The sequence below is a fragment of the Delphinus delphis genome, chromosome 9, assembly GCF_949987515.2.
Source record: "Delphinus delphis chromosome 9, mDelDel1.2, whole genome shotgun sequence".
Classification (NCBI taxonomy): domain Eukaryota; kingdom Metazoa; phylum Chordata; class Mammalia; order Artiodactyla; family Delphinidae; genus Delphinus; species Delphinus delphis.
In genome coordinates, this window is record NC_082691.1 from 87509656 (window position 1) to 87537484 (window position 27829).

General features: G+C 41.8%; 1 protein-coding gene across 2 annotated transcripts in view; it reads right to left on the reverse strand.

Moving 5' to 3' along the window:
* CHCHD3 (coiled-coil-helix-coiled-coil-helix domain containing 3) overlaps nucleotides 1–14829 on the reverse strand; it is a 287919-nt gene extending 273090 nt beyond the window's left edge. The window contains exons 1-2 of one of the 2 annotated variants that reach the window (XM_060020914.1): nucleotides 14594–14829; nucleotides 5325–5412 (exon numbers count right to left, since the gene is read on the reverse strand). In XM_060020914.1, coding sequence (XP_059876897.1) covers nucleotides 5325–5412; nucleotides 14594–14674 — 169 coding nt within the window. In that variant the 5' untranslated portion in view covers nucleotides 14675–14829. The remainder of the gene's footprint in view (nucleotides 1–5324; nucleotides 5413–14593) is intronic. The other variant, XM_060020915.1, reaches the window with a different exon arrangement.
* Nucleotides 14830–27829: the final 13000 nt, after the last annotated feature.

Below are 27829 nucleotides of genomic sequence, written 5' to 3' on the forward strand. Positions count from 1 at the left end.
ATACAAATCAATTTTCACTGCAAAGTAAAGGAGCTGTTACAGTGGAGGATTCCTGGACTGAACGTCAATATTATGACACAGTATGAGTGTGTTTCATGTTTGGTAATTGCAATCATTGTTGTTTTTGTGTGGTCATCCATTTACAATGCTTGGTGTCAGTTTATTTATCTCTTGTAAAAATAAAAATATATTTTTTAAAAAAAGCAAACCAATGTAGTTGAGATAGCACATAACACATCAAAGAATTTGAGGCAGCAAGGATACAATTAAGTTCTTTAGAGCGCATTCATTTATTAAAGTGGCATTACAATATGCTCTGTGTCACACAGTATATTATTTTGCCTAAACAGCTTTACATGCAAATACTTCCTGCAGTGAGTCACTGATCTGGTTCAAGGTTGGGCAAAAAATAGTTTCAGTAAAGTCTTTAAAGGAAATCACTTTCTTACAGCATAAATTATGTTCTCGAAACTATATATATGACAAAACTTAGTTCTTATACACAGAAATACTAGTGCTCTCAGTCCATCAACTCTGCCCTGTATTCACACATATGAATAGCCTAGGGGGCTGGTATGAATTAGAGTCCTGCAAGGAAGAGAGCATTTTAACAAATATTAAAAATTCAACTCACATTTAATATATCATTTACCTGACACTGAAAAATGTAGAAAAGGCTGGTGACATTTTTATCCATATTATTTTTGTAGACTTGAAAAATTATTTCATAACACATCTAAATTATAAATCTTAAGAAATCTATTATTGGGGCTTCCCTGGTGGCGCAGTGGTTGAGAGTCCGCCTGCCGATGCAGGGGACACGGGTTCATGCCCCGGTGCCGCGGAGCAGCTGGGCCCATGAGCCATGGCCAATGAGCCTGCACGTCCGGAGCCGGTGCTCCACAACGAGAGAGGCCACAACAGTGAGAGGCCCGCGTACCGGAAAAAAAAAAAAAAAAAAAAGAAATCTATTATTGGATACTACTAAAACCCCAAACGCAGAAGAGAACATTAACTTTGAGGCTGTGTACTTTTAGAAACATATTCTTTAAATTTTAAGAAGAATAAATCTGTTAATTTGCGCAATCATTGTCTAACTGCATTCTGAACCTAAAGGCAAGATCACTTCAAAATAGTATGTCAAATATTAGTTCTTTTCTTAGGTTGGGCTGGAATGGGTAATGGAAATATTCTCAAAGAGCCTGAGCTATTAGCCTTGTTGAGCTTTTTTCACATCAAAGTGCAGACAGAAAAAGCAAGTATTTGTATGGCATATGAGGGTACACATGTGTTCACCAGCTACCCTGAATCTAAGAAATCAATTCCTCCAATACACTCATAACACACAGGTTAGGAAGCTGTGCTGAAGACTGAGGTGAAGACAGTAGTCCTCAGGGAACTATTTCCTGGCATCCATTTACCCACAATCCTGGAGGAGCTGGGATGTGGAAAAGGCAGGAAGCTAGATTCACAAACACACAGAGCTGTCTAGCTCCACAACCTCAGTCACCTGATGAAGCTCACAAGGCCAAGCATTGATAAAATCTAGACTAAAGCTGTGCAAGAGAACTTTCTGCAATGATGAAAATGTCCTATACTGCACTGTCCAATATGGCAGCCACTAGCCACAGGTGGTTACTGAGCACTGAAGGGTGACTAGTGTGACACAAGAGACAAAATTTTTATTCTATTTCATTTTAATTAATTTTAATTTAAATATTAATAGCCACATGTGACTAATGGCTACCATTTAGAGAGTGTACTTCTAGCCTGACCAAGAAAACACAAGGTGGCATTCAAAGAGTCTTCAGTGCCCAGGCTGGTCATGGACCAAAGAGTTCATCAGTCACGTCAAATCGAGAAATGGGAAGGGATGGATCCCTCAGCATAGGCAGAACTTATCTCAACGTCAGTGTCACACTCTGCAGGCCACACCATGAGCATTTATAGAAAGCCTCCCCACCCACACTCACTCTTTCAAAGTATCCTTTTAAGAAATCAACCCAAGAAGAAAAACACCTCCTCTCCTTCAACTCACTGTTGTATAAGAGCAAATATGGGAGAAAGCTAGAAGAACCAACAATCACTTACAGAAAGGTGCTTTCCTAAACTCAAGCAGAACATCACTAAAAAGCAGCTCTTTCCCTACAACTAGTTTCTGTCACATCCTTTCTACAAATGAAGCAAGATGTCATTCAAATGATAATAAAACAGAGTGGTTTACTGCATTTGCTCTGGAGTCAAACAGACTTGAATTCAAGTATCACATCCACTGCTCACCAGCTGTGTGACTTTGGGCAAGATAATTAATCACTTCAAGTCTCAATTTTCTTCCATGTAAAATGGCTTAATACAGTACCTTCTTCACAGGATTATACAGATTACACAAACTAGACATAAAGGATTTAACAGAGTACCTGGCACGTAATAAACATTACTTAAATGTTATTTATTACTATTCCATCATTAGTTAACCATCACCATCCTATCTCCTTAACATAGTAGGTAGAAAAGAAATCTACCTAGGGACTTCCCTGGTGGTCCAGTGGTAAGGAATCTGCCTTCCAACGCAGGGGATGCAGGTTCAATCCCTGGTCGAACCCATTAAGATCCCACATGTCGTGGGGGAACTAAGCCCACAAGCCACAACTACTGAGCCTGCATGCCTCAACTAGAGAGGCTGCATGCCACAAACTACAGAGCCCACACACTCTGGAGCCAGCGTGCCACAACTAGAGAGAAGCCCGTGCACCACAACGAAAGATCCCGCATGCCTCAATGAAGAGCCCACATGCTGCAACTAAGACCCGACGCAGCAAGAACACAATAAATAATTTTTTAAAAAAAAAGGAAAAGAAGAAATCTACCTAGAACAAAGCATATTTTAGATCAAATTCCAATTTTTAAAATATCCATATGTCAAAAGATAATGTTGGAAAAGCAAAAAGGGACAAGTCATGGTGTACCTCAGAAGCCAAGAAAAGCAATTCAAATTATATTCTCAGTACCATGGAGATCTACCACTAGGATATGATACGAGCTGATGTATTTTTTTAAAGATTGCTGAGGCCTCTCTGTGCTTGGCAGAGCATAGAGGGAGGACAAGAATGCAAGTAGGGAGCCAGTTAAGAGGCTTCAGCAAAAGACAAGGTAAGAGATGGTGGTTACCTCGACTGGAGCTGCAGCAGTAAAGATAGACAAGCAAAGAACATATCCAAACATATTTTGGAGATGGAGCTGACAAGACTAGCTAATGGTCTAATATGAGAATTAAGAAAGGGACTTTCCTGGTGGTGCAGTGGTTAAGAATCCACCTGCCAATGCAGGGGACACGGGTTCGAGGCCTGGCCTGGGAAGATCCCACGTGCCGCGAGCAACTAAGCCCACGTGCCACAACTACTGAGCCTGTGCTCTAGAGCCTGTAAGCCACAACTACTGAGCCGACATGCCACAACTACTGAAGCGCATGCCTAGAGTCCCTGCTCCGCGACAAGAGAAGCCACCACAATGAGAAGTCCATGCACCACAATGAAGAGTAGCCCCCTCTCGCCGCAACTAGAGAAAGCCCACACGCAGCAACGAAGACCCAACGCAGCCAAAAATAAAAAATAAATAAAATTTTTAAAAGATCTGTAATCCCGATTATAAAAAAATAAAATCAAATAATTTTTTAAAAAAATTAAGAAAGAAAGAGGAAACAAGGATGAATCCCAGTGCCATTTACCGGGAAAGATAAAGAGGAGAAGCAACTCTGAAGAAGAATAAAAAGCTTTGTCTTGGATCTGCTAAGTTGAAGAATTTTAAGTGGAGATGTGAAGTAGACAATTGTCGGAGTCAAGTTTCAAGGAGAGGTCAGGGCTAGAGATACAATTTTGGGCATCTACACAATGATTCAAAAGGCATACAATTTGATGACATTAGTGGAAATCAGCAAAGAAGACTAGACTGAGGATGCAAGTAAGGTAGAAGGAAAACCAAGAGTGTGGCTCAGAAGCCAAAAATAGGGTTTCCAGCAGAGGGGGTGGTCACTTTCTATCTAACCTTAATGAACGATGAACACTTCTTAATGCTAAACAAAAAGTTTGCAAAGGACAAGAACTATTTCTTATTCATCTTGGCACCTTCTGCTCTACATACATCAGAAGTTCAACTCATGGTTACTGACTTAATGATTAGTAAGAGGGTCACAAATGCCCCCAAGTGAATGGCATTTGGGCAACATCTCATCTTTCTCAAGGTATTTCAGTCTGTAGCCAGATTTACCACACAATACCCCTTTCTAATAAATAATGAAAATTCTCGTTTAGTCCAAGTTTAATCATCTCAACTATTTTCTCATTGCCATTTCACCAAACGACAGCATGTCCATCCATCAAATTTAGCAGCAATAAGAACAGTGCCAGACACATAGCAGGTGCTCAATAAATATTAGTTGGATGAATAAATGGACAGGGTAAGAGAGAGAAAAGGAAAGAGAAACAGTCTCTTATCCTACAGGATAAGAGAGATAAAAGGAGACAATAATTCTCTATGGATTTCATTTAACATCATATTTTCCTCAATAATTAAGACTATGAAGGAATAAACTTAATAAACTTAAAGAAATCTATTAAGACAGTAAAATCATCAGAGATTTTCATCTGGAAACAATAAATCAGTATTTTCTAAGTTCAATTTTTTTTAATAAATATTTACTCCCAAACCTCTCATACCCCTATAAGTAATTCATTTTACACAAAAAGATATGAAATAACCTTCCAAAGCCTAACAGAGGATTTAGGAGCTGGAAGAGAAAAAACATTCCCAAAGACTGTTTGAAAGTAGATTCATTCCACTTTTAGTTCAAAGAATTTTAAAAGAAACCCTGGTACTAACCAATACAGTCGGCCTTCCATATCTGCAGGTTTCGCATCCACAGATTCCACCAACCACAGGTTGAAAATATTCAGGAAAAAAAAAAAATTCCAGAAAATCCCAAAAAGCAAAACTTGAATTTGTCATGCAGGCAATTATTTACTTGGCATTTACAGTGTTATTAGGTATCATAAATAATCTAGAGATGATTTAAAGTATATGGGAGGATGTGCATAGGTTATAAGCAAGTACTACCCATTTTACATAAAGGACTTGCACATCCATGGATTTTGGTATCCAAGAGGGTCCTGGAACCAATACCCATGGATACCAAAGGAAGACTATTCCCCCAAAAAAAGTCGAACATCCAAAAAACAAATGACAGAAGTGCAGAAGAACTTGACTATTGAGTGAACTTTACCACTTATAATTTTTCTGCTAAGAACTCAGAAATTAAAATTCTGAAATACCTGAGGCACCGTAAGCACCAGAATACCTCTGAGACTTCGGACCAGATGGAGAGGTTTCCTTCATACGATCAATCACATTTTCCGAAAGCTGAAAAAGCAACGTCAAAATAAAATCAATTATAAAAGAACAAGAAAGAAAACAGTACAGTAGCATCCAAGTAATTCAGCCATCCATATCAGTATGTATAACAAATGCCCTGAAGAAATTAGACTAAATCTAATAGCTATAACACTAAAAGCAAGTAAGAACAATTTTAAGATTTCAAGATGCACCCCACAGCACTACTTCATTTCTTCTAATGCACTGCTAATTGCTCATTATAAATGACTCTTTTCCTCATTTTATACTGTGCACTAAATTGTAATCTCTGAGAAAATGTAAGCCATCAGAACTCCTTCGACTTTCCTCCCCTGTCCTACAAATTAAGCTTGCAGCAGGCCTTAGCTCCGTCTTTCCCTCCAGCCCCCAAATGAAATGGTGTCCCTCCCTCCCTCCCTCCCTCCCGTTCAAGGCTAACCACAAACAATCCCTCTTTCAACAGATTTCATTATGCACCAACTGTGTGCCAGCCAACTATGGGTGGCTGAAGTCATCAAGGTGCTTAAAGTCAAGAAGAAACAGACAATCATCATGCATTTAAATATAATACAAAGGATGTTACTTAATGCAGTTGGCCTGTAATGGAAGGGCTGACAGCACAATGGGCAGATGGGCAGGGCATCTAGACAGGCTGTGGGAGTGGGGTTGAGCCGGGGGCTGAGAAGGATGAAGAGTACTTAGAGAGAGAAGGAGTAGGATAAGAGTACTCTAAGAAGAGAGTACTGCATGAAGTTGTAGTTAAGCAGCAGGGCTTATCAGCATAGCAAGGGGAAATATCAAGCAGGCAGTTGGCAACAGGGCAGGGGCTCTGAGGAACACTCAGGCTAGGAGATTTGAGAGTCATCAGCCCACAACACCCCCCACCCCGCAACTTATCAGATCATCCTTTTTTATTTTCTTCACAGCACTTACCACTATCTGATTCTTTCTTGTTTATTGCCTGCCTTTCTCACTAGAAAGAAAGCTCCAGGAAAGCATGGATTTGGCTGTCCTGTCTAGTATTATATCCCCAGAGCCTCAATAAGCCTGGTTAAATGAGTGAGTGGTTAAATAAATGAAGCTATATGAATGAATAAAAGAATGGCTGAAGCAGGAAGCTGAGGAGGGGGCTTAGTGAAAGGGAAGGTGAAGAGGGAAATAAGATTCTAGATTTTGAAGACTCTTAGTAAATCCTTCAAGTTAGGGAGTTGAACTAGATCCTGAGGACGGCTGGGCACTACTGAAGGATTTTAAGCAGGGTAATGACAGAATCAGACTTGCATTTTAGAAAGATCACTCTAGCTACAGTGTGGAGAACAGACTGGAGGGGGACAAGAAAAGAAGAGGACCCCTGAAGGACGCTGAAGGGCCAATTAAGAAGCTATTAAGCATATGTCCACACAAAGATTTGCCTGGGAATGTGCAGAGCAGCATTACTCATAATAGCAAACAAATACCCATATTCCAGTGAATGGATAAACAAAACATATATCCATACAATGGACTACAATTCATCAATGAAAAGAACTGAAGTTCTGATAGATGCTTCTATATGGATAGACCCAAAAAACAACTAAGTAAAGGAAGCCAGACACAGAAGGCCACATATTGTATAATTCTATTTACATGAAATGCCCAGAAAAGGTAACTCTATACAGACAGAAAATAGATAAGTGGTTGTCTAAGGCTAGGATAAGAATGGAGATTAACTAGAAATGGACATGAAGACTTTATTGGGATGATGAAAATGTTCTAGAACTGGACTGTGGTGATGGTTGCACAATTTTGCAAATTTATTAGAAAGCGTTGTACACAGAAAACAGGTGAATTTTATATGTAAATTACACCACAATAAAGTTGTTTTTAGAAAATAAAAAACACGTTCCAGGGAGAACACATTCAAAAGATATTCAGGATTCAAAATGGCTAACCTTCACTGAGTGCTTATTATGTGCCAGGCACTTACACTAAACTAAGCACTTGACCCACTTAATCCTTCACAATCCTGAGATACTTTTATTACCTCCATTGTATAGGTGAGGAAACTGAAGGCAAAGCCAGATTAAATAATTTGCACTGGACCTTACAAGTTGTCAGCAATGCAGCCAGGATTCAAACCCAGGAAGTCTGAGTGTCAAGGTCACAGTCAGCTCTCTCCTTCACTGCCAGATTCATTGTCTGACTAGATGAGGGCGAAGCAGAAATCATCAAGAAGGTTTCCAGGTCAAGTAATGGGGTGATCCACCTCCCACATCCTTAAGAACCTTCTTCCAGTTTCCACTTCCTTAACACACCACTATCTGGCTTGTAACCCAATACAGCAGAGAAAGTGTTCCAGTAAAAGTCACCACTGATCAAATAAATAACCTTCTATATTTATGTTTATATAAATAAATCTTCTTTATTTATACTTATAAAGCACCTAATTTATATGACTTCCCTTTGCTCACTCCCCTCTTCCGAAAACCCCTCCCCTGCTTTTCCAACATCCCTTCCTGCTTGTCCTAGGACTCTGGCTGAGTGTTCTCTCTTCTGCAGGCTTCCCCTCCCCTTGAATGCTAGAGGTCCCCACATTCTGTTCCTTGCCTTGATTTTCTTGTCACTCTACATGATCTTGTTGGTACTCTCATTCACTCCCTTGATTTTTTAACTGCTGTTGATTAATGAATGAATTCTAAACCATTATCTCCAGCCCAAGAGCTGTATCCCGAAAGCCAGACCTAAACACTTAATTGCCTAATGGACACCTCCCCTGGGACAGACCACAAGCACCTCAAACCCAACACGTCGCAAGCTGAATTCACGTTTGCCAAAAATCCCTTCTTCCTCTTGCTTTCCTTATCTCATTAATGACACCACCTCCATCCAGCTTCTAAATCAAAACATAGGACTTCTTGACTCTTCTCTCTCTTATTCTCTTAGCCATGACTTCCTCAACTCCTGGAAGTTTAACAAATTCACCATCTCTTCTCGCATCCCATTTCCCCTGCCCTAATTCATGGCACCATCAATATTCCTCCTAAAATGCAAATCTGATTATGGTAATTCCCATTTCAAATCCTTCAATAGCTACCTCTGTTGACAAGAAAGTCCTGATTCTTCTGTGTGGCGTTCAAGACTTCCTCTTCATTTGGTTATGGCCTAACTCTCCAACCTCAGCTTCCATAGCTATTCCCCCAAGACCTCATACCCTGTTCTCCACCCACACTGGCTACTTGTTGCCATCTCTTTGCCTTTATACATGGCTACATTGCCTTCTCCCTGGGCCCCTTGGGAGAGAACTGCCTTTCAAAATTCAGTTCAAACATCCTAAAGCCATTTCATTCCAATTCTGCTTACCCAACGCTACCCTTCTTGTGCCCCACAGGTACCTTGCACAAATTTCCAGTGCAGTGCTCCAGTGACAGAACAAGCAACTGCCTTTCTGCAAAACTGTGAGCTCCTGTATTAGTCATTCAACAAGGTTTACTAGGCCAAGCACTAATTGAGGCCCTTGTGAGACATCAGTGAACAAAACAGTTTGTACCTGAACTGTTACTTACATCTCATGACCCAAACCAGAATGGAGGTGAGACAGTAAAGGGAAAGTCCACAGCTCAAAAGCTGTGACCTTTTAAGGAAAAACCATGACTCCTTTCTTGGAAAAGAAGTGGAAGTTAGGAAGGAGAGTGCCAAGGGACTTTGCTTTTCTAACAACTGACAGCCACTGAGACTGTTGCTGCAACTCATCTACAAAGCTGAGCTACATCTTAGGAAAAACCCCTTAAGACTGACTCCAATCCTCTCAATTCACAAGTGAGAAAAAAGAGGTCCTGAGTAACATCCAGCTACTGGCAGCATCAGGACAGCAACCAGTAACCCCCATTCTCTAGTCCAGTGCCTTCTCCACTATTAAATAATACACTCCTTAATCACACACAATAAAGTAAAAATGTATCACTTCCTCCTAAAGAAATAAAATGAGCCTTATTAAGTTTTAGAATCTTAAAACTATTTTAACTGATATATAATTTATATAAAGTTTACTCAATATATAAGGTAATATACTGCATAATATACATTTAATGTACCATGTTAACATAGTATGCTGTAATGTAAATATGTATTTTATATTACATATGATATATACTATGTATTATATCATATAATACATGTTATATATGTAATATAATTTACGTGTTTAAAGCTAATATATATAAAGCTAATTTGACATATATAATTTCATGTTACAAGAAGCTGGCCCAGAATAGAGGAAGAAGCACTGGTCACCTACTAGCTATATAACCCTCAGTGGGCCTCACTTTCCTCATCTGAAAACAGTGAAAATAACACCTACCACTGGAGTTACAGCGGAAGGATTCCAAGATGCACTGCAGACTACAACATGCTACACAAATGCCTGGCAGAGTTATTACTAACACAACTCCAGCCATTAGGACTTCAACAGGTCATTCATCTCGGTTCACGTTCATCAGCTCCGCCCAAGTTTGTAATGAGCTCCTTCTCTATGTGGTGTATGAAGACAAGGCCTACAGCTATTGCCAGAAGCAGCTGCATTAAGTCCTGGTCGGAGTATATATGGTGCCCGTTTATCCCTCTCTACGCTCTTTGCATAGTAAAAGTACAAGTCTCTTTCAATATAAACATTAATTATTTCTTATTTCATTGTTAACTTTTTATTTGTCTGGCTTATCTGATGCTTCAAAACTTGTACTTAATGTCAATCAATTCAAAACATTTCCCAATAAGGTCTTTAGTTATACCTCAGTAAATTGATAAGCATGTCATCGAAGGGAACACAACTCATTTTTTAAGTTGATAAACACGTTGCAGAGTTGCCTTGAGAGTCAACCTCTCTTTTTTGTCCTTAGAATCGTTCACACATGTATCCTCAGGCCCTCCCAAAGGAGCACCCATGGAAGCCTGCAGTTGCATCTCTGCCTACTCAAGCAATCTACCCTCTCCCCAGTCCAGTCACAACTATGCTGACAGAAGGCAATAGCTGGGCTATACTTTGTATCTCAAGCTGATACTCACTGAACTGACCTCCCAGCTGCAGTAATAAGTTCAGGCCTGCACTCTCACCTGATCTCCTCTGTGAACTGGGGGGACTCGCTTGTGAAGCAGCTGACAAGATTTAGGGATGCTGGCCTGGGTTATACACACAATATGCAGCTGGAGAACAACTCTTCTTTGTGATGCAACCTGACCCCAAAAGGGGTCAAAGGTAAAACATAAGCTTCTGCAAGAGCCAGACAAGCAGCCTCTGTATCAGCAGCAACTTCTTTAGGAAACATCTTTCCTTAAACAGGGTACGTCTTTCAGAAAATCTTTTTTCCTATTTAAAGATCTATACCTACTATACCTGGTTTCCAGACATCTCTGGAATCTCCACCAAGGCAAATACCAAGTGCAATTTACAGAAATTATTTGTAGCAAAGAAACACACATTAATGCTAGAATTATGCCCTGCGGTCCATGGATTCAGGAGTCTATGGATTAATTCCTCAATGGTATGCAAAATTTTCTGCTTATTGCATTATTCTGGGTAGAGTCCGTAGCCTACAGATTTACAATAGTCTGTGAACTAAAAGTTAAGAACCACTGTTCTAATATAAGGGAGAACGAAAAGAAGAGGGCCTGCCAGCAGAGCTGAATTCAGTTCACTGACTTTGATTATCCACCCTATTCTCTACTGCTCCTGAAGACAAATTTAAGTAAATGGGACTTGCCAATTTCCAGTCTGTACTACACCCCATACCAACACGTGCCCCAGAGAAGAGGAAAAGGTTGTGTCATCTTCTAAGTCTTCCCAACCACCTTGGTTGGTCTTATCTAAAATCAGCACAAGTACACCACTCAACAACCCAGAATCTAGTATTTTCTCAGAAACAAGAGACTGCGTGAGATGGACAATGATAAAGTATTTCTACTTCCAAGGAACAGAGTAAAAGGAGGAAGAGAACTCCTTTTTAAGTTGCCCCTCTCCAAGAGGCTGAGATAGGAACCACATGAGACAGAAACAAATCAGACCCTCACCTCCATGATAGGGTGTCTTCAACTTCTTCCAGGTGTTTCTTATCAAACTGATTGAAGGACTCAGACCCACTTTTCTCACTTGGTCCTCTTTCCATGTAACACAGGTCATTTTCTTTTCACTACCATTTCAACACAAAGGCTTCAAAAACTGCCACTATTATTTGGAAGACATTACTCCCTAATACTTACTTAAGGGGAACTATTCTATACTATCATATACACATGTATAATTTTTAGCTTATGTCTGTAGATTATCACTTGTGTTCTTTGCATTTGTTATTAGTGGAAAACATGAACTTCTACCGTCTGTATGAAAATCCTAGAAAGCTTATCATGGTAAATATATACGCAAGAGATTCATGGAACCTTAAGTGGAAAGGGACCAGTCAACTACTCCAACAACGTTCCTCAGGAGTCCCAACGACTGACTGGATTTGTAGCCTCTGTTAATGGACCCTCTCCAGGATCCTCAACCAAATCCCACATGAAATAACTTAGGGGCTCTCAACTGCTAATACTTCCCAAAGCACAGCTTGTGTTCCACCTCAGTATCCTTGCTACCATAACTGGCTCCTGTGAATTTCAGCTTGCGACTTCATGGCCAGTTGAAGAGATTAGTTTATGCCTGGAAAGCATGATAAATATTACTTTGAAAATGATATTCATCGAAGTTGACATTTGCTCTGGAAGAGTTCACTCACAGCTTTGATGTTTCAGATAAACTTGTGAAAGACTGATTGGAAGGCACACTTCCTAAGCAGGCACAGCAGGTGCTCAGAAACGTCCTATTAAGCACATGTAGTATGAGTAATCAAAATGCTTGGTCTTTCCATCACAATAAATTTATTTTAGGCTTGGGAGAGGAGGGCAAGGCAAGAGGGTGGCCTTTCATCCAACCCATGAGTTCAAAGTTGGAATCAGGTGTAAGAATACAGGTTATTTTATGGAAGGGGGGAGGGGGAACTGTTGACTGCTGAGGATAAGGGGAAAGAGAAAACCAGGACCCAATAAACAACATGAAAATAACACCTGGTGAGAAGAAACTTTAAACTTAACATTGTAAGTCCTTTAATTGCTAACTGCTGAGGATCTCAGCAAGAAAAATCTGGAAAAATGTGATCTATTAATAAATGCAGCCTAGTTACTGAAAACCTTATGTTGTCTACTCAATATTACCCCTTGTATATTAAGATAAATGAAGATGAAATTACTACCCTTATCAGTGGAACACAAAATTGGTTTTCCATCAGCCACTGAGTCTGCTGCATTGTTGGCACACTTTTTTTTTTAAATTAAAGCTTTATTGTTATGAAAAAAGGTAACCACAGGTGACATGGTCACAGTGGTCCAAAAGGAAATGCTCTAAACATAGAAGCAGGAGGCCTGGAAAAGTGGTGTACACAGAAGTAAGGGAAAAGTATAAAAGAAATAGGAGTTATTCTCTTCATGAGAAACTAACAAAAGGGGTCCAAAGAGGGCAAATTTGGTAAAGCCAAAAACCACCAGAGAGAAACACATGTAGTGTGTTTAGGTGTTACTGTTAAGGTGAACACATTTTCTTTTAATTTTTATTGTACTTGATTTATAATATTGTGTTAATTTCTGCTGTACAGCAAAGTGAATCAGTTACACATAAACATATATCCACTCTTTTTTTTTAGATTCTTTTCCCATATAGGCCATTACAGAGTATGAGTAGAGTTCCCTGTGCTATAAGCAGGTTCTTATTAGTTATCTATTTTATATATAGTAGTGTGTATATGTGGCACACTCTTATTCTTACGAGTGATGGCATAAATGTTAGAACACTGGGCATATCTGGAGTGTCTTCCTCAGCCAAGCTGAACTAACCTATTTGCAATTCAACCCTGAAGTGTGGGCTTCATCAGCACTATGCTTCAATCAACTGAGCTAAAGACACTGGCTCACTCATGACACTGAGACTTCCCCTCAGGAGAAACAAAAGGACTGTTTCAAGCTGAGAAAAATACAAAGATCAGCTTAAAAACATCTAGGGCTTCCCTGGTGGCACAGTGGTTGAGAGTCTGCCTGCTGATGCAGGGGACACAGGTTCGTGCCCCGGTCCAGGAAGATCCCACATGCCGTGGAGCGGCTGGGCCCGTGAGCCATGGCCGCTGGGCCTGCGCGTCCGGAGCCTGTGCTCCGCAACGGGAGAGGCCACAACAGTGAGAGGTCCGCGTACCGCAAAAAAAAAAAAAAAAAAAAAAAAAAAAAAAAAAAAAACTTTCTGAGGTCAAATTGCTTTATTTACTAGGATCAGGCATCATACTTCCAAAAATGTGAGGCTCCAAATTCAGGTGCAGCAGAGAGTGTTACTGAAACTAGTGCTGGTATGCTGACACCCTAGAGAAAAATCAAGTTTTCAGTTAATGTATCAAGCATATTCAGGGAGCATTTAAAAATTCTCTCCAATGTCTTGGACAGAACAAAGTGTACTACTCCTAGTGGTACAAAAACTTGCAATCCTATCTCAAGGTCTATCAGGCTGGCAGACCCTAGTCTTGAAGCCACTGGGCCTAGTCCAAAACTCAGGCACAGCAGGCCACAGAGAAGGGGCCTGGAAAAGACAAGATGTCAAGTGAAAGAAAAGTGAAGGAGGGAGAACGAGAAGTCACCCGAGGCAGGGCCGAAAAGTGTGTGTGTGTCGGGGGAATGGGTGCTGTCAGTGGGAGAGTACTAAACAACAGAGTAGATAAAGGGTTCCTTAAAAGGCCAGTTCATCCTGAGAGAGGCCTTGTGGGCAGCGCAAAAGCAGGCTTTGGATCCTGAACCCAGGAGAAGACAGACAAGCCCCATTTCACAGATGGGTACAGTGAGGAAGGGGTTTCAAATAAAGTCCCACAACTACTGAGCAATACAGTCTACACTGGACTGTGAGCCCTTGGAGGGTCTAAAGCAACCTGGCATCCGCCAGCCGCCCCAGCACAGTGCTCAGCACTTGGCCCACGACCAGCAAATATCTCTGAATGGATGTCCCACGTCTTGAAAAACTTCAAACTTCTTTGCAAAGAACTCAGCTTCAGGCCGGACAACACTGGGGGGCCGGACGGAGGAAACCAGGCTGAGCGGAACCCGGAAAGGCCAGGTCCGAGTCCGAGTACTGGCCCTCCGCCCGCCCACTGTCACTCACCCGGATGCCCTTCACCACGGTAATGTTCTCATTCTCGTCCGCCTCGAAAGTGACCCGGCGGGTGCTGGCCGTCCCGCCCATGGTTTCTGTTTCTGCGCCCGCAGACACCTAGCGCGGACCCACAAGCACCACAGGCCCCACGCGCACACAAGCGCGTGGACAGGCCCGGACTCTAGCTTTCCACAGGAGGAGCAAGGCCACGACCCCAAGAAGCAAGGAGAAGCCGCCGGTCGTGAGCTCCCGCCTCCTCCGGTCACGCGCCACAACAAATATGCCTCCGATTGGTCGAGGATACGAATGGCCCGCCTCTCTTCGGGAGGGGCGCTTAGATTGGTTGGCGCGGACCCGGATGCTATGGCAACAAGTGGTTCCTGACAAGGTTCCCGGAGGCCACTGGGTGTATTGGGAATTGTAGTCTTGATCTGGTACGATGGGTGCTGGTACTTTCTCGTCCTTATACCGTGAGCGCCAGAGGAGCATCGCCTTCTGGGAGTTGTGCTCTTGACTGCAGAAACGGCATCTAACTGGGCAACTTTCAAGGAAGTTCATTCATCTGACAAAGCACGCTTTGAGGATAGTATTCCAGAAGTTTAGGCCAGCGAGTTAAAAGATGTAATCTCTTTCCTAAAGGAACTCACCGTTTAATGAGGGAGATGCACTCTCCCAATAGAGCCATTCCTAGATTCCTGTAAACAAATCCCCGAGGCAAAACGTAGCCTTTATTTTAGTCTTAGCCAGTAAAAAATACAAAAAAAAAAACAAACAAAAACCACCACTGCATTTGGCCTGTGGCTTTATTTCATGAACTATGTACTTTTTCTTTTTTGTAAAGTAAAATTTTAAATATGGTTTTCAAATCTGCATGTGAGAAAACAGAGAAAATTATTTATTAGCACCAAGCATGCAGAGCATTCACTTTTGTGTGTCTCCTTCCACCTCAGTTACATAAGCTAGTTAAACCATAATAAGAAGAGGCAGAGAAAAGTGATTGCCAGAGATGGTGTAAATTCGTGGAGGAATTAAAACTGCATCAGAAAAAGTTGAGTTTTATTTTGGAAAGTGTCTAGGTAGTATGTCACCTCTACAAGATACATAAATAATGTTTAAGTTGTCTACATGCACATTTAGAAATTATTTTTTGCTAAATATTCTGTGACATGTATAAATTTACCCATATGACCTTCGTCTTACAGAGGCATATGTAGTCTCTTTAGAAATAAGGTTAGTGATGGTATTATCTTCAGGTAGTCCATTTCAACATTAAAGGCAGCCAGCCACAACACAGCATGCATCCTCTTATTACAAAGGTATACACGAAAATGCAGTCACATTTTTGAGCTCCAGTTATGTGCTGATTTATTACTATAGAAATCTTTAGGGCAGAGACTATGTCTTTTTCACCTCTGTATCCCCGGTCAGTGGCAGAGTATTGAGTTTATTACATGTCATCATTTTGTTCTTTTCAACATATACATATCCAAATTGTACGATGCTACTTTGCAGTTTTGAGACTACATGTTACTTTGTACCTGTTCTCAAGTTGTATAATATGTTTCAACCTTCTTTCTATAGGAAACTAAAAATCCCAGGAATTATGTTTTTTATTTCTTTGGGACCTCTCCTCCACAAATATACCCTCCTAATTATACCCCAATATATAGCATGTATTGGAGGTTCTACATAAAACAGATGCACAATAAATTCTTACCAAAATAACGAATTACAAAGAAAGAGTTCCTTGGAGGGAGTAGAGAGATGAAGGAACAGCTAGTTACCTTGAATATACTTATCTACTTAAAATATTAAATGAGTTCTTTCAACCAAATAAAGATGATGTAGGCTAACCATGAGAAGGTAGTGATGAGAAGGTAGTACATAATACAGGAACATGTAAGTGGTCTTATCAGGCAATCTAAAAATACTTTAGATATACAATAAAGTATTTTTAACTGTAGTGGATTTTGAAAGTCCTCATCACAGGAAAAAAAAGGTGTAACTATGTATGGGGAACAGAACTTAGCTAGACTTACTGTGCTGATCATTTCACAATATAGACAAATATTATGTTGTACCCCTCAAAATAATATAATGTTGCATGTCAGTTATACCTCAATTTTTAAATTTTAAAAATTAAAATACTAGAATTCATAATCCATTCCAATCAACATTACAAAGAAACCCTCTGAATTTAAAAAAAAATCTTATCTTGGATAAACGCCTACTATAACCATAGTATTCTATCCATATTAATTACAAAGCCAGGCCATTCCTACAGCCCCTTCTAAAGAAAACTTCTTGAGGTACCCAGAACCTGTGGTCTCCCTTTCTCTCTGGTCACAGCTTATTAGTGATCATCTAACCCAAAGGCAGCATATATTAGCCAGAGAATTATAGGCTAGAATGTGAAGCTTTGCCCAAACAAAAATCATAGCTAACACTTGAGACAATCAGATTCTCTGTATCTTTTTTCTTTCTTGCCTCTATTTAAACTTGAAAATTCAGAGCACAGAAAAAAATAGCAAAGAGAGAAGCTGTGATACTGAGTAAGACATGAGGCAAACTAAAGATAGGTGGAAACAGAAATTGTAAGGAGAATTAAAGGTATCCATATTGGAAAATAAGTACAACTATCTCTATTTACAGATAATGACATTGTAAATAGAAAAGTCCCAAGAAATCCACTAAAGTCTATTGGAACTAATTTTTTAAAAGTTCAGCAAGGGGCTTCCCTGGTGGCGCAGTGGTTGAGAGTCCGCCTGCCAATGCAGGGGACACGGGTTCATGCCCTGGTCCAGGAAGATCCCACATGCCGTGGAGCGGCTAGGCCCATGAGCCATGGCTGCTGGGCCTGCACGTCCGGAGCCTGTGCTCTGCAACGGGAGAGGCCACAACACTGAGAGGCCCACGTACCGCAAAAAAAAAAAAAAAAAAAAAAAGGTTCAGCAAGATTGTAGGATAGACGGGCAACATACAAGAATCAACTGTATTTCTATATACTAGCAATTAACAAATCAAAATTAAGAAAACAATTTCATTTATACTAGCATAAAAAAACATCTCAAATGTTCATTAACTAATGACTGGATAAAGGAAATGTAGTGTATCCAGACAACAGAATATTATACAGCAATAAAAAGGACTGAAGTACTGGCATATGCTACAATATGCATGAACCTTAACAACATTATGCCAAGTGAAAGGACAGACACAAAAGACCACATACTGTATGATTCCATTTAAATGAACTGTCCAGAATAGGCAAACCTATAGAAAATGAAACCAATTGGACTTGTCAAAGGCAGGGAAGGGGTGAGATGGGGAGTGACTTCTGGTTGGTGCAAAGTTTCTTTTTTGGGGGGTGATAAAAATGTCCTTAGATTTTAGTGATGACTGTACAAATCCATAAATATAGTAACATTCATTAAATTGCACACTTAAAATGGATGAACTTTATAATATGTGAATTACGTTATCAATAAAGCTGTTAAAGAATGTATAGCTATCCAAATGTGATAGAAATGTATTTATTATTCAACAAAGTCCAAAATGGGGGTGGAGGTTAAAGAAAAAGAAAGAGACTGTGGGAAGCTTCAAGGTGTTGAAAAATAAGCCAATCAAAAGAGAGACCAGAATAAAACAGACCTTCAAGGGACTTCCCTGGCAGTCCAGTGTTTAAGACTCCAGCTTCCACTGCAGGGGTGTGGGTTTGATCTCTGGCCAGATAACTAAGATCCCACACGCCACTGGATGTGACCGAAACGAACAAACAAGCAAAAAGAATTAGCTTAATGTCCTACAAGTAACAGAGTACTGTAGTGAAGACCCACAAGTCCAGAAGCTTCTAGGATTGCCTGGAATTCAGACAGGCCTTCCAACTGCAGTTTTTGTAATGGCTGGCTCAATCAAAACACCTAGTCTTCTTCAGGCCCAGCTGTTCCATGTTTCATAGGTTCTGGGGCATCTTACCAAGGAATCTTCCTAATCACATGAGCACTACTCAAATATCTATAATAATACAACATATTTTCTTCAGTCTCGGGCCATGAAACCAGCACTCTAAGTAAAAACATTGGATGTACACAGTTTACTTGGATGCCATGTGGAGAACTAGTTTGATTCTTCATCAATCTTAGTTTGACCATCAAGCAATATTACCTTCATCCTGAGCGATTTCTTACTTTTCCACCATGCTGAACCTTTGGAATTAATGCTGCAGATAAACAAAAAACAAACAAACAAATAAATGCTTTTGCTGTCAAAATTCCAATCATCCCTAATGGCCCCCCTCCCCTGAAAACAAATCCACCCAGTCTTCCAAATCACTATCACAAACAAAACTCCAGAAGGAAGAAGGTTTGTACTACATACTTTTCAATCCCAACTTTAAACAAAAAGTTGCAGAAGGAGAAATCCTGGTGTACAGGATTGTATGTATTGACTGTAGTACAATCAATATAAGGACATTCCGAAAATATGGACTAAAACTTATCTCACAAGCCATAACAGGACATCAGCCTTAAAGCCTTCCCAACCAAATATTGTATGTAGAATCATATAAAAAACAGTGAAATCCTAAAATAGTGGTTCTCAACGTACGTGGAAGCTGGGGCACAAGTGTGCTTACGTGACATATTTTGAGTGCAAGAATTTAGGGCAGCACACTTGAAAAGATTATAAAACCCAAAATAGCATGAAACAAGTCAGCATTACAATTACAAGGCATTCACAGGTACAGTATAACAATGTTTCTCTGTATCTCTGAAAGTATCCACAGTAATGGCACAAATCACGTGGTCTCCCTTTAGTATCCCATCACTGTTGAAGTAAAACCTATTACTGCACTACCCATGCATCTAGTAAAATTGTGAGTCTTAATAGTACCCTTTGCCACTAATTTCTTGTTCACAATAAATTGTATACGCTGTGCCACATTGTGTCATAGGGTAGACTCTGGTGAGCAACCTGCTTAACAGATACATATACAGTTAAAATAAATTTTACACATGGACTGTAACTTGGCAATGCACCAAGATTTCCTGGTACCTTTGGCATAGAGATTATTCTAGAATAAAGTCTCAACAAATTTATAGCAGTTTTCTAAAAGGCCGTTCTCTGCCATTTCCTGGACAGTCTTCCGTTATACTGTTTTCATTTTCATGTTTTTTCTCCTCATCCTACGTTCATCAGAATATAGTGGCTAAGATACTGAGGGTTGCTATCTGGGCATTGGAGGAGAAATGCCCAGGGAGTGAGAGACCAACCCATCCTAGCTCCTGTCTTGTCTACTCTCAAGCCCGGCAAGGGTCCCAGGGCCCTTTATTTCCTTTGTATTGGATTTGGAGTGATCATCTCTGACAAGCAGAGCCCAAGTCAGAAGAGGCTCATTTCTCATCTCTAATCCTTAAATAGACACAAATATCCCATCTGTCATCTCTCCCGAATGGCTCCTCTGGCCTTGATGAATTTTCAAACCATTTTTATTTGAGAGCACAGGGACATTCTCCTAACCTTTTAACAATACCTACCTGTCATGGATCTTGAGAGATTTCTGAAATGCAGGCTGTTAGTCTCTTTACTTCCAAATAAAAAATGCTTGAAATGCATCAAGGTTACATGAGCACTTCTGCTGTGATGTTGGACAGGCAGAGAAATGCCTGTTTATTGAAGCTAATGGTATAGAAATGTCCCTAAGTACACATTCTACAAAGTGGTCCTCACCCGCAAGTGTTGTCTTCTTTGGTTCCACTTTTGCCCCGGCTCAGAGAGGCATCCAAGGAGGGCACTTCAAGAGCACCTCAACTCCAGTGAAACTCTGTTCTACTCACATCTTCCAAAGCACAGGGTATTCCACCCTCAGGCTGGAACAAGAGTCTGGACAATGCAATTCATTTATTAGGAATCACAGGATTTTCAAGTGGAAGTGGCCTGGACAACCATCTAATCTTCCTCTTTGTTTCTCAGAGAGGCTGAGTTGCTCAAGACCACACAGCCTCCTTACATCAGAGCCTGAGAGTATTCCAGATCTCTAGTCATTCAGTTTAGTACTTTGCCACCACTTCGTGCTTCTCTACCATGAGAAAGTACCCTCACGAGCCTCACATGCTATGCTCTGATGCCCAGTACTAGATATTGCAGTGGATGCTGGAACCATGGCGACCGAGATTATTAAGCAGAGATGGGGAGAGACAGTGCACAGCTGTGAGATGGTGATGCAGGTGTCCAACACAGAGGTGGCTTAAGCCTAGCATGAATAATTATAGCTTCCCAGTGTAAATATTAGAGGCTTCATCCTTTCATTTGCTAATCATGCACTAGCTAATGACCCAGCAAATCCACTCCTATGAATATACACAACAGACATGAATGTTTATGTCTCCCAAAAGACACAAACAGAAATATTCATTGCAGCTTTATTCACAAGAGCCCTAAGTGTCCATCAGCTTTAGAATGGATAAATAAATTGTGGTATATTCATTCAATGGAATGCTATACTACAATGAAAAACCACAAACTATTGCTTCCTTGTATCTTGTAGGTGGGGATTGTGTCTTATTCAACTTCCTATTGCACCTATCTGGAGTCCGTTGCCTCTGATGTATGTTTGTTAAATGATTAATTAACATAAACCAAGCACATTCTCCTTTATAGAGAGCCAGTATAATGCAGTGGAGTCAGAAACCTTAGGCTCTCACCCCAACTTTGTGATTTGTAAAGGGACACCTAAAGTGGGACCTTGGATCGAACTTTTAATTTCTCTAATTCTTGGTTTTCTCATCTCTAAAAATGAATAATACCTCCATAATCTCAATTAATGGTAATATACAAATAACCTTACAGGTTATGAAGATTTCAGGAGAATTTTTAAATTAAGTGTAAAAGTAGTTTGGAAAACTTCATAGAATTAAAAAAAAATGGGACTTCCCTGGTGGTCCAGTGGTTAAGACTCCATGCTTCTACTGAAGGGGTGCAGGTTCAATCCCTGGTTGGGGAACTAAGATCCCACATGCTGTGGGGCATGGTCAAAAAAAAAGAATTTAAAAAAGTGACTAAGATGTGAGGATACATGTCCTCTTTTCCTCACTCTTGCCCAATAAGATACATACATGCTTGTCCTCTCTCAGTTCCCTCTTTCCTTTTTCTCCATCCCCACCCCTGGGCAGAAAGGGCTTCTCACGGGAGGCAGAGGCATGAAGACGGTGGATCTGGACCAGAAGTGCCTGAGTGGACTACAAGAGAGACCAGCAGAAGAGGGAGAGGGAGAGAAGGGAAGAGAGGAAGAGCGAGCAGTGTTATAGAGGAAAGCTGTGGAGACTATAGAAATGGACATAGACACAGACACACGTAGATACAGACACAGATACGTACATGCTTGTTTGTGTGTATGTGTATATATACACTGCAGAGAGGGTTCCAGGGGTTAGCTACAGAGTATGAGTGATTAGGAATTGGAGAATCAAGTGACAAGGGAGGTAAGGAAAGTCAATATATGTTTCTGTGACTATGAATTGGCTCCACTTTATTGCCTTTCACTAGATGCCAGTTGCAGTCAGCGTTTTCCAGAGAAACATAAATAGTAGGAGATTGGATGGATGGATGGATAGATAGATGATAGATGATAGATAGATAGATAGATAGATAGATAGATAGATAGATAGATGTTTATTTCAAGGAATTGGCTTACGGAGGCGGGGGGCTGGCAAGTCTGAAATCTGAAGGATGGGCTGGCAGCCTGCGAACTCTGGGGCAGAAGCTGATGCTGTAGTTTTGAGGCAGAAATCCTTCTTCCTCAAGGAAGCCTCAGTTTTACAATTAAGGCCTTTCAACTGATCAAGTGAGACCCACCCACAATATCGAGGATCATTTCCTGTGCTTAAAGCCAACTGATTGTAGATGTTAGTCAATTCTACAAAATACTTCCACATGGACACCTTGATTAGTGTATGATTGAACAAATGGTATGTAACCAAGTTGACACATCAAACAGACCATCACGTTGGTATGGATTGGATCTGCTTACATTTTTGTCTCAGGACTGTTTCTTGGCTGTCCTGTCCCTGAACCACATGGTGCAATGGGATTTACTGCTGTTGATGATTATAAAGTCTCGCACATACAAACAGAGGGACCAGTGCCATTCCACGGATTAAGCCAGTGCTGCGCAAAGCATTTTTGATGATTAAAATTGTGGGGTGAAAAAGAAAAAAAATTGGGCAGGTGGGCATTCCGGCTCTGCCCTTAGAGGATTCCTGGGAAAGGGCCTTCTCTCTGAGGGTGGGCAAGCTGCATGTAGACATCCCAGGGGGAAGAGCTGGCCTAAAGGAAGGCTGGTGTCTTGAGAGAGAGCAGTCTGATGCTTGATGTGCTGATTCGCATCCACGGTAACTTACTCAGTGCATGTGTCTGCCAGCCCAAAGGCGTTATCTGTATGTAAATAGAAACACCTCCTAAGAAGAAAGAGGGGGCCAGGAGGGACATGGGGAAGCAACCTTATTGGAGCAATGGAAAAAAGGAAAATATGCCAAAGGCTTCTGGAGCAGCCTGGTCAACTGAGGCAGAACTCTCCTGCACGCAGCATTAGCTCCGCCCTCTGGGGCGCGGAATGTAGGTTGTGTTCCCAAGGCTGCCTTCACGGTGCAGTCTGCCAGGAGGGAAGAGAGACAGCAAGCTCCACTTCCTCTCACTCAAGCCCTGCATCATCAAGCGCCAATGGACTGTTGAAGCCCTCTTTGACTTCCCGGAATAGAAGATTTCCTGGATGGGGAAGCAGTCCTCCAGATACCCCTTCACAAGTTACATGTTGTAAACTGAATCCTGAGCATGGAAAATACAAGCCTGGCCAGCCCACAGATCCCTTTTACTGATCCCTGAAAGAAACCTCCAGTAAACCTCAGGCAGCGATCTGCAAGTCTGAAGGCACAGCTACAAAAACACAAGGTGAGGAAGGTGACATACAAAGGCTCATTTCACTCAGGCAGCATCTCTCTTTCTTTCTTTCATGGATCATTATGTTTGCCTCTTTGTCTGCTGTGAAGTGGAGATGTGTCTTACATCAACCCATTAGGAATTTATAGTTAATCTCGAGCTGTGTGATGAACCTTATCAGTCTCGTATAGGTACCATCTTCAGGACTGTGCTGCCTGTGTGTTCCCAGAGAGGGATTCAATTAGAAACGCAATCCATGCAGGAGATGCCAGGCTTCTCCTATCACAATATTAAATAGTTATTGAACAGCAGAAGGAAGAATTCTTGTCAACTTCCCCCTTCCTCTTTTACTTCATTTCTTCTGCTCTGCCTTTCAAAGCTGGGATGGGCTGCTGACACCTAGTTCTCACCATCTGCCATCCCCAGTCTCTGTCTCCTCCCAGGTTAAAGTGGACTCCAGTACCAGAGCCCTTCTGACTGGAAGAGGAAGTATGCCAACTGCCTCAGCCCTGATTTTATACTGCGACTGTCACAGACTGAATTTTCCAAAAACGGCCACAGCAATATTTCCGATATTTATATTCCCACGTGCTTTTTTTCCCCAGAGTTTTAACACTCTCTATTAAGAAGGGAGATCTACTTCCTCTCCCCTTGAACCTGGTTGGGACTTTGCAATGAATGAATAGAACAGAACAGCCTCAGTGAACAGGATGCAGCAGAGGAGGTGCTATAGGACTTCTGAGGCTAGGTCATCAAAAGCACCATAGCCTCTGCTTGGCCCTCTCTTTCTTGAGATGTTGATCCATGGAGCCCGGCCGCCATGCCGTGCAGAAGCCCAGGTCTCATGGAGAGGCCACGTAAGCTTGTTCCAACTGACGGTACCAACTAAGTTCCCAGCTTCCAGCTAGCATCACTCTCCAGACATGGGAGTGAGTGACTTCAGACAAGCCCGGCTTATGCTGAATGGAACAGAGGTGAGCTTCCACTCCTGAGCCCTGCCCAAACTACAGATCAGTGAGCAAAATGAACATTGTATGGCTTTTAGACTCCTCTCTCACTGAGTCAGTCTCCTCCAGGCCAATCGAAGTCTTGGTTCCCCTAAGGCTGCTTCCTGTGACTGTTAAGGCCTCCCCACAATGGCTTAGTCTAAAGGTTGGGCTCTTGTACCCTTCCATCCTTCTCCCGTCTAATCACTTACCCTGCTGAGTAACTCAGCCTCCCTGAGGACTGGAGCTTGCCCCTGGACTCTGCCTGGTACCAAGGAACTTAGCTTGCTTGCTTTGTTCTGACCCGTTTGCTTTGGGATGGAGACTTGCCTCTGTGCAGTCCAGCCCTGCATCACAGCCACCTCATCACATTGTGTGACCACAGCCCTGGTGCCCACCTGACCACTCACTGACCCTGGCAAGCCTGGCTTTCTCAGAAGCCCTTGTGACAACAGTAGCCTGAGCAGGACTGGGTATACCATGCCCGAGAATGTTTCTTGCCAGGTGAGAAAGCCTCAGGACTGGGCTTTGAAGATGGGCCAACTCCCCAGGTCATGGGGTTATTCTCTTATCAGGTCCCCAGGGACTACTCCTTTCCAGACGCAGATTGTCTCAAGTATTTAGATCACCTTTCAATAACTGCTAGAATATAAGTAGAGGGTGATTTGGGGGAAATACGAGTAAACAAGTTCACATTCCACTAGAAGTTCTGATCAAAGCAAAAGTTCTCAGAGGGACGGAAATTTGAAATTATTATCTAATCTTTCAATTCTAAAGTAGGATTTGGAGGCTTAAGTATAGTTAACAAGATGAAAAAAATATATATTCTTTCAGCTGCTGGTAGCAAATTTATCTCCATGGAAAAAAACACTTTGGTTGGAAAAATCCCACCACTTGATGTACACAAATTCCACAGGCATTCACACTGGCTGAAGCCAAAGTTTCAGAGAAGGCTGAAAAACTACTTTGTGTAAGACAAGGACAGACATTTTTGCTCCCAAATGGAGCAAAAGAAACACCCTTTTAAGTCCTGTCAATCCATTCATTTCTTTTATCCTTTGAAACTTGAGGTAGGGATTTCCTGATCAAATAGTACTTTCTCTTTAAAAATACTATCTTCATGCTAAGCATTTCTTGCTCTCTTTCTACAGAGTGATCGCATTATGATGAATACATCACAATTGCATTGCTCATTTCTTTATCTGTCCCTACAAAACCTTAGCTCTCCAAAGCAGCCTTAAAATGTAAGTGGCTATGAAGTGCCAGGTACTGTTGGGTGCCAGAGAGAGAGTTCTACCTAGTCTGGTGGCTTTCTGTTTCGCTAAGCATTAATGCGCACCAGAATCACCTGGATACTTCTTAAACGTGTAAATATCTGGCTCCCCCCCACCTCCCCAGAGACAGTGATTCATGTTAGGTCTGGGGTGGGTCCCCAGGCATCTGCCTTTTTTTATAAGCATCCCTAGTGATTCTGATACTGTGCTCTAAGACCCACGCTGCTGCTCCAATGTTAATATCTCCGTGGTGGGCTTTCTGCCTTCTATTGCTGGAAACCGTCATCTTGTAGAGTCTGACATTTCCCCATCACTTTGCTTTTCAGTATTAACTATTTCCCCAATGTACGTAATGACTTAAGACTCAATTTTTACTTTTTCCTATATGTCCACAAGGTCCAACCTTGAGCTAGGGATAGGTTTGGAGGTGCAAGATGTTAGGCCGGCTGGTGTTTAAAGTCTAAATCAGAATCTAATTCTATGCAAGGTGTAATGTTCGTTTACTAAAAGCAGCTTAGAGATTGTGAGCTGCGAAATATCATGTGAAGGGGAAATACAAAATCCATCGTGGAAAGAGTGAATTAATGTGTTCTTTTCTTAAACGTCTCCCTCTATTTCATTAAAGCGTAGTTTTAATGCTGAAGAAAAAGAGGCATGAGGCCTGTTTAGCTAAACAGTCATTGCTAAAAGCATCACGCTGGGATGTTTCATCCGCAACCCCTCGCCTCCCCACCTCCGGCTCCTCTCAGCTCATGTGAATAAGCAGGTTGGCAGAGACGCACCTTCAAGACTGAAAAGGTCGTAATATCCTGATTCAAGACCTCATAGCTACGGAATTTATTGTCTTACCACTGGGTCAAAAAAAGTGTATTTTTTCCCCCTTCTAGTTTGACCTTCCACGAGCCCTCTACTCCACTCAGACCTCCTGGCATAGAGCAGAAGTGAGAGGAACTAACTGGAGTCACCAATTTCACTTCACATCCGTCCCTGGGCTTCTTAAAGATGGCGGCTAAGGTTAGAAGAGTTGGCTGTACCCTTGCACTGGAGTGAATAAAGGAGTGCAATCTCCTCCCCCTCTGATAGTAAGGTTCTGGCCACAGGAGAATGAGAAGAATTAGGAATGGATGGTCATGGACTGCCATTGGGTTTTTGCATACCTAACAGCCCTTTCTCCTTCTGGTAACAGAATTCCTCTTTTCCATGGGAAAATTCCTCCTTCACATGTGGTTGGGATAGAGTTGCCCCTGTGCCTCACCACGGAGTACCTTTCTCCCTCCCACCTGAGGCCTGAAGTGGTTGGCTCAGGGAGAGGCATACAACCCCAGGGGCTCAATCAGCAACCTCCCTGGTACTTTTCTGCCAGAGCTGCAAGAAACCTTGTTCTTCCACTGGAATTGCTAAGCCAGCTGGATGGGAACCCTGGGCTGTGGAATATCATGATTATCATCACACTGAAAGAGCCTATATGAGAGAGGGAGAGATGTATGGAGCCCTGGTGATGTTCTTTGAGTGAGCCCTGGATGCAGCCAAGTCTGATATTGAGTCAATAAAACCCTTCCCCTGCCTTGTTTTCCCTTAGGTTAGTTGGGGGCAGCTTTCCGTCACTTGCAACCCAAAAATCCCTGACTACTCAAATTGTACATTTATCCTTGGGATTTATGCCGTGGTAGAGAAAACACTGTTGACTCCCCACCCAGAGGTGCACCTTTCCAGCTAGCGTACCCATTCCCCAGCTGCCATGGAGTTATGCTAATGACATGCGTATTCCCTCGGTTGACAAAGAAGCTTCACCCTGAGATACCTAAGAAGTCACAGCCCACCCAGGGGTCAGTCACTGACCAACTGATACAGTCCTCCTGTCTCAAGGTGGGACCACTCTGCAGAGCAACTTATGACCCAGGGCTTTCCATGGATCCACCAAGGCTAGACTAGCTGAGGACCCTTCCTGGCTAAGCTCCGCCCCCTCCTTACCCTGCTGCACCTGCTTCCGTTCAGAGTTTTCCTGAGGAGCTCAATAAATCCTAGGCACCTGAGTCCCTGTCAGCCTTTGCTTT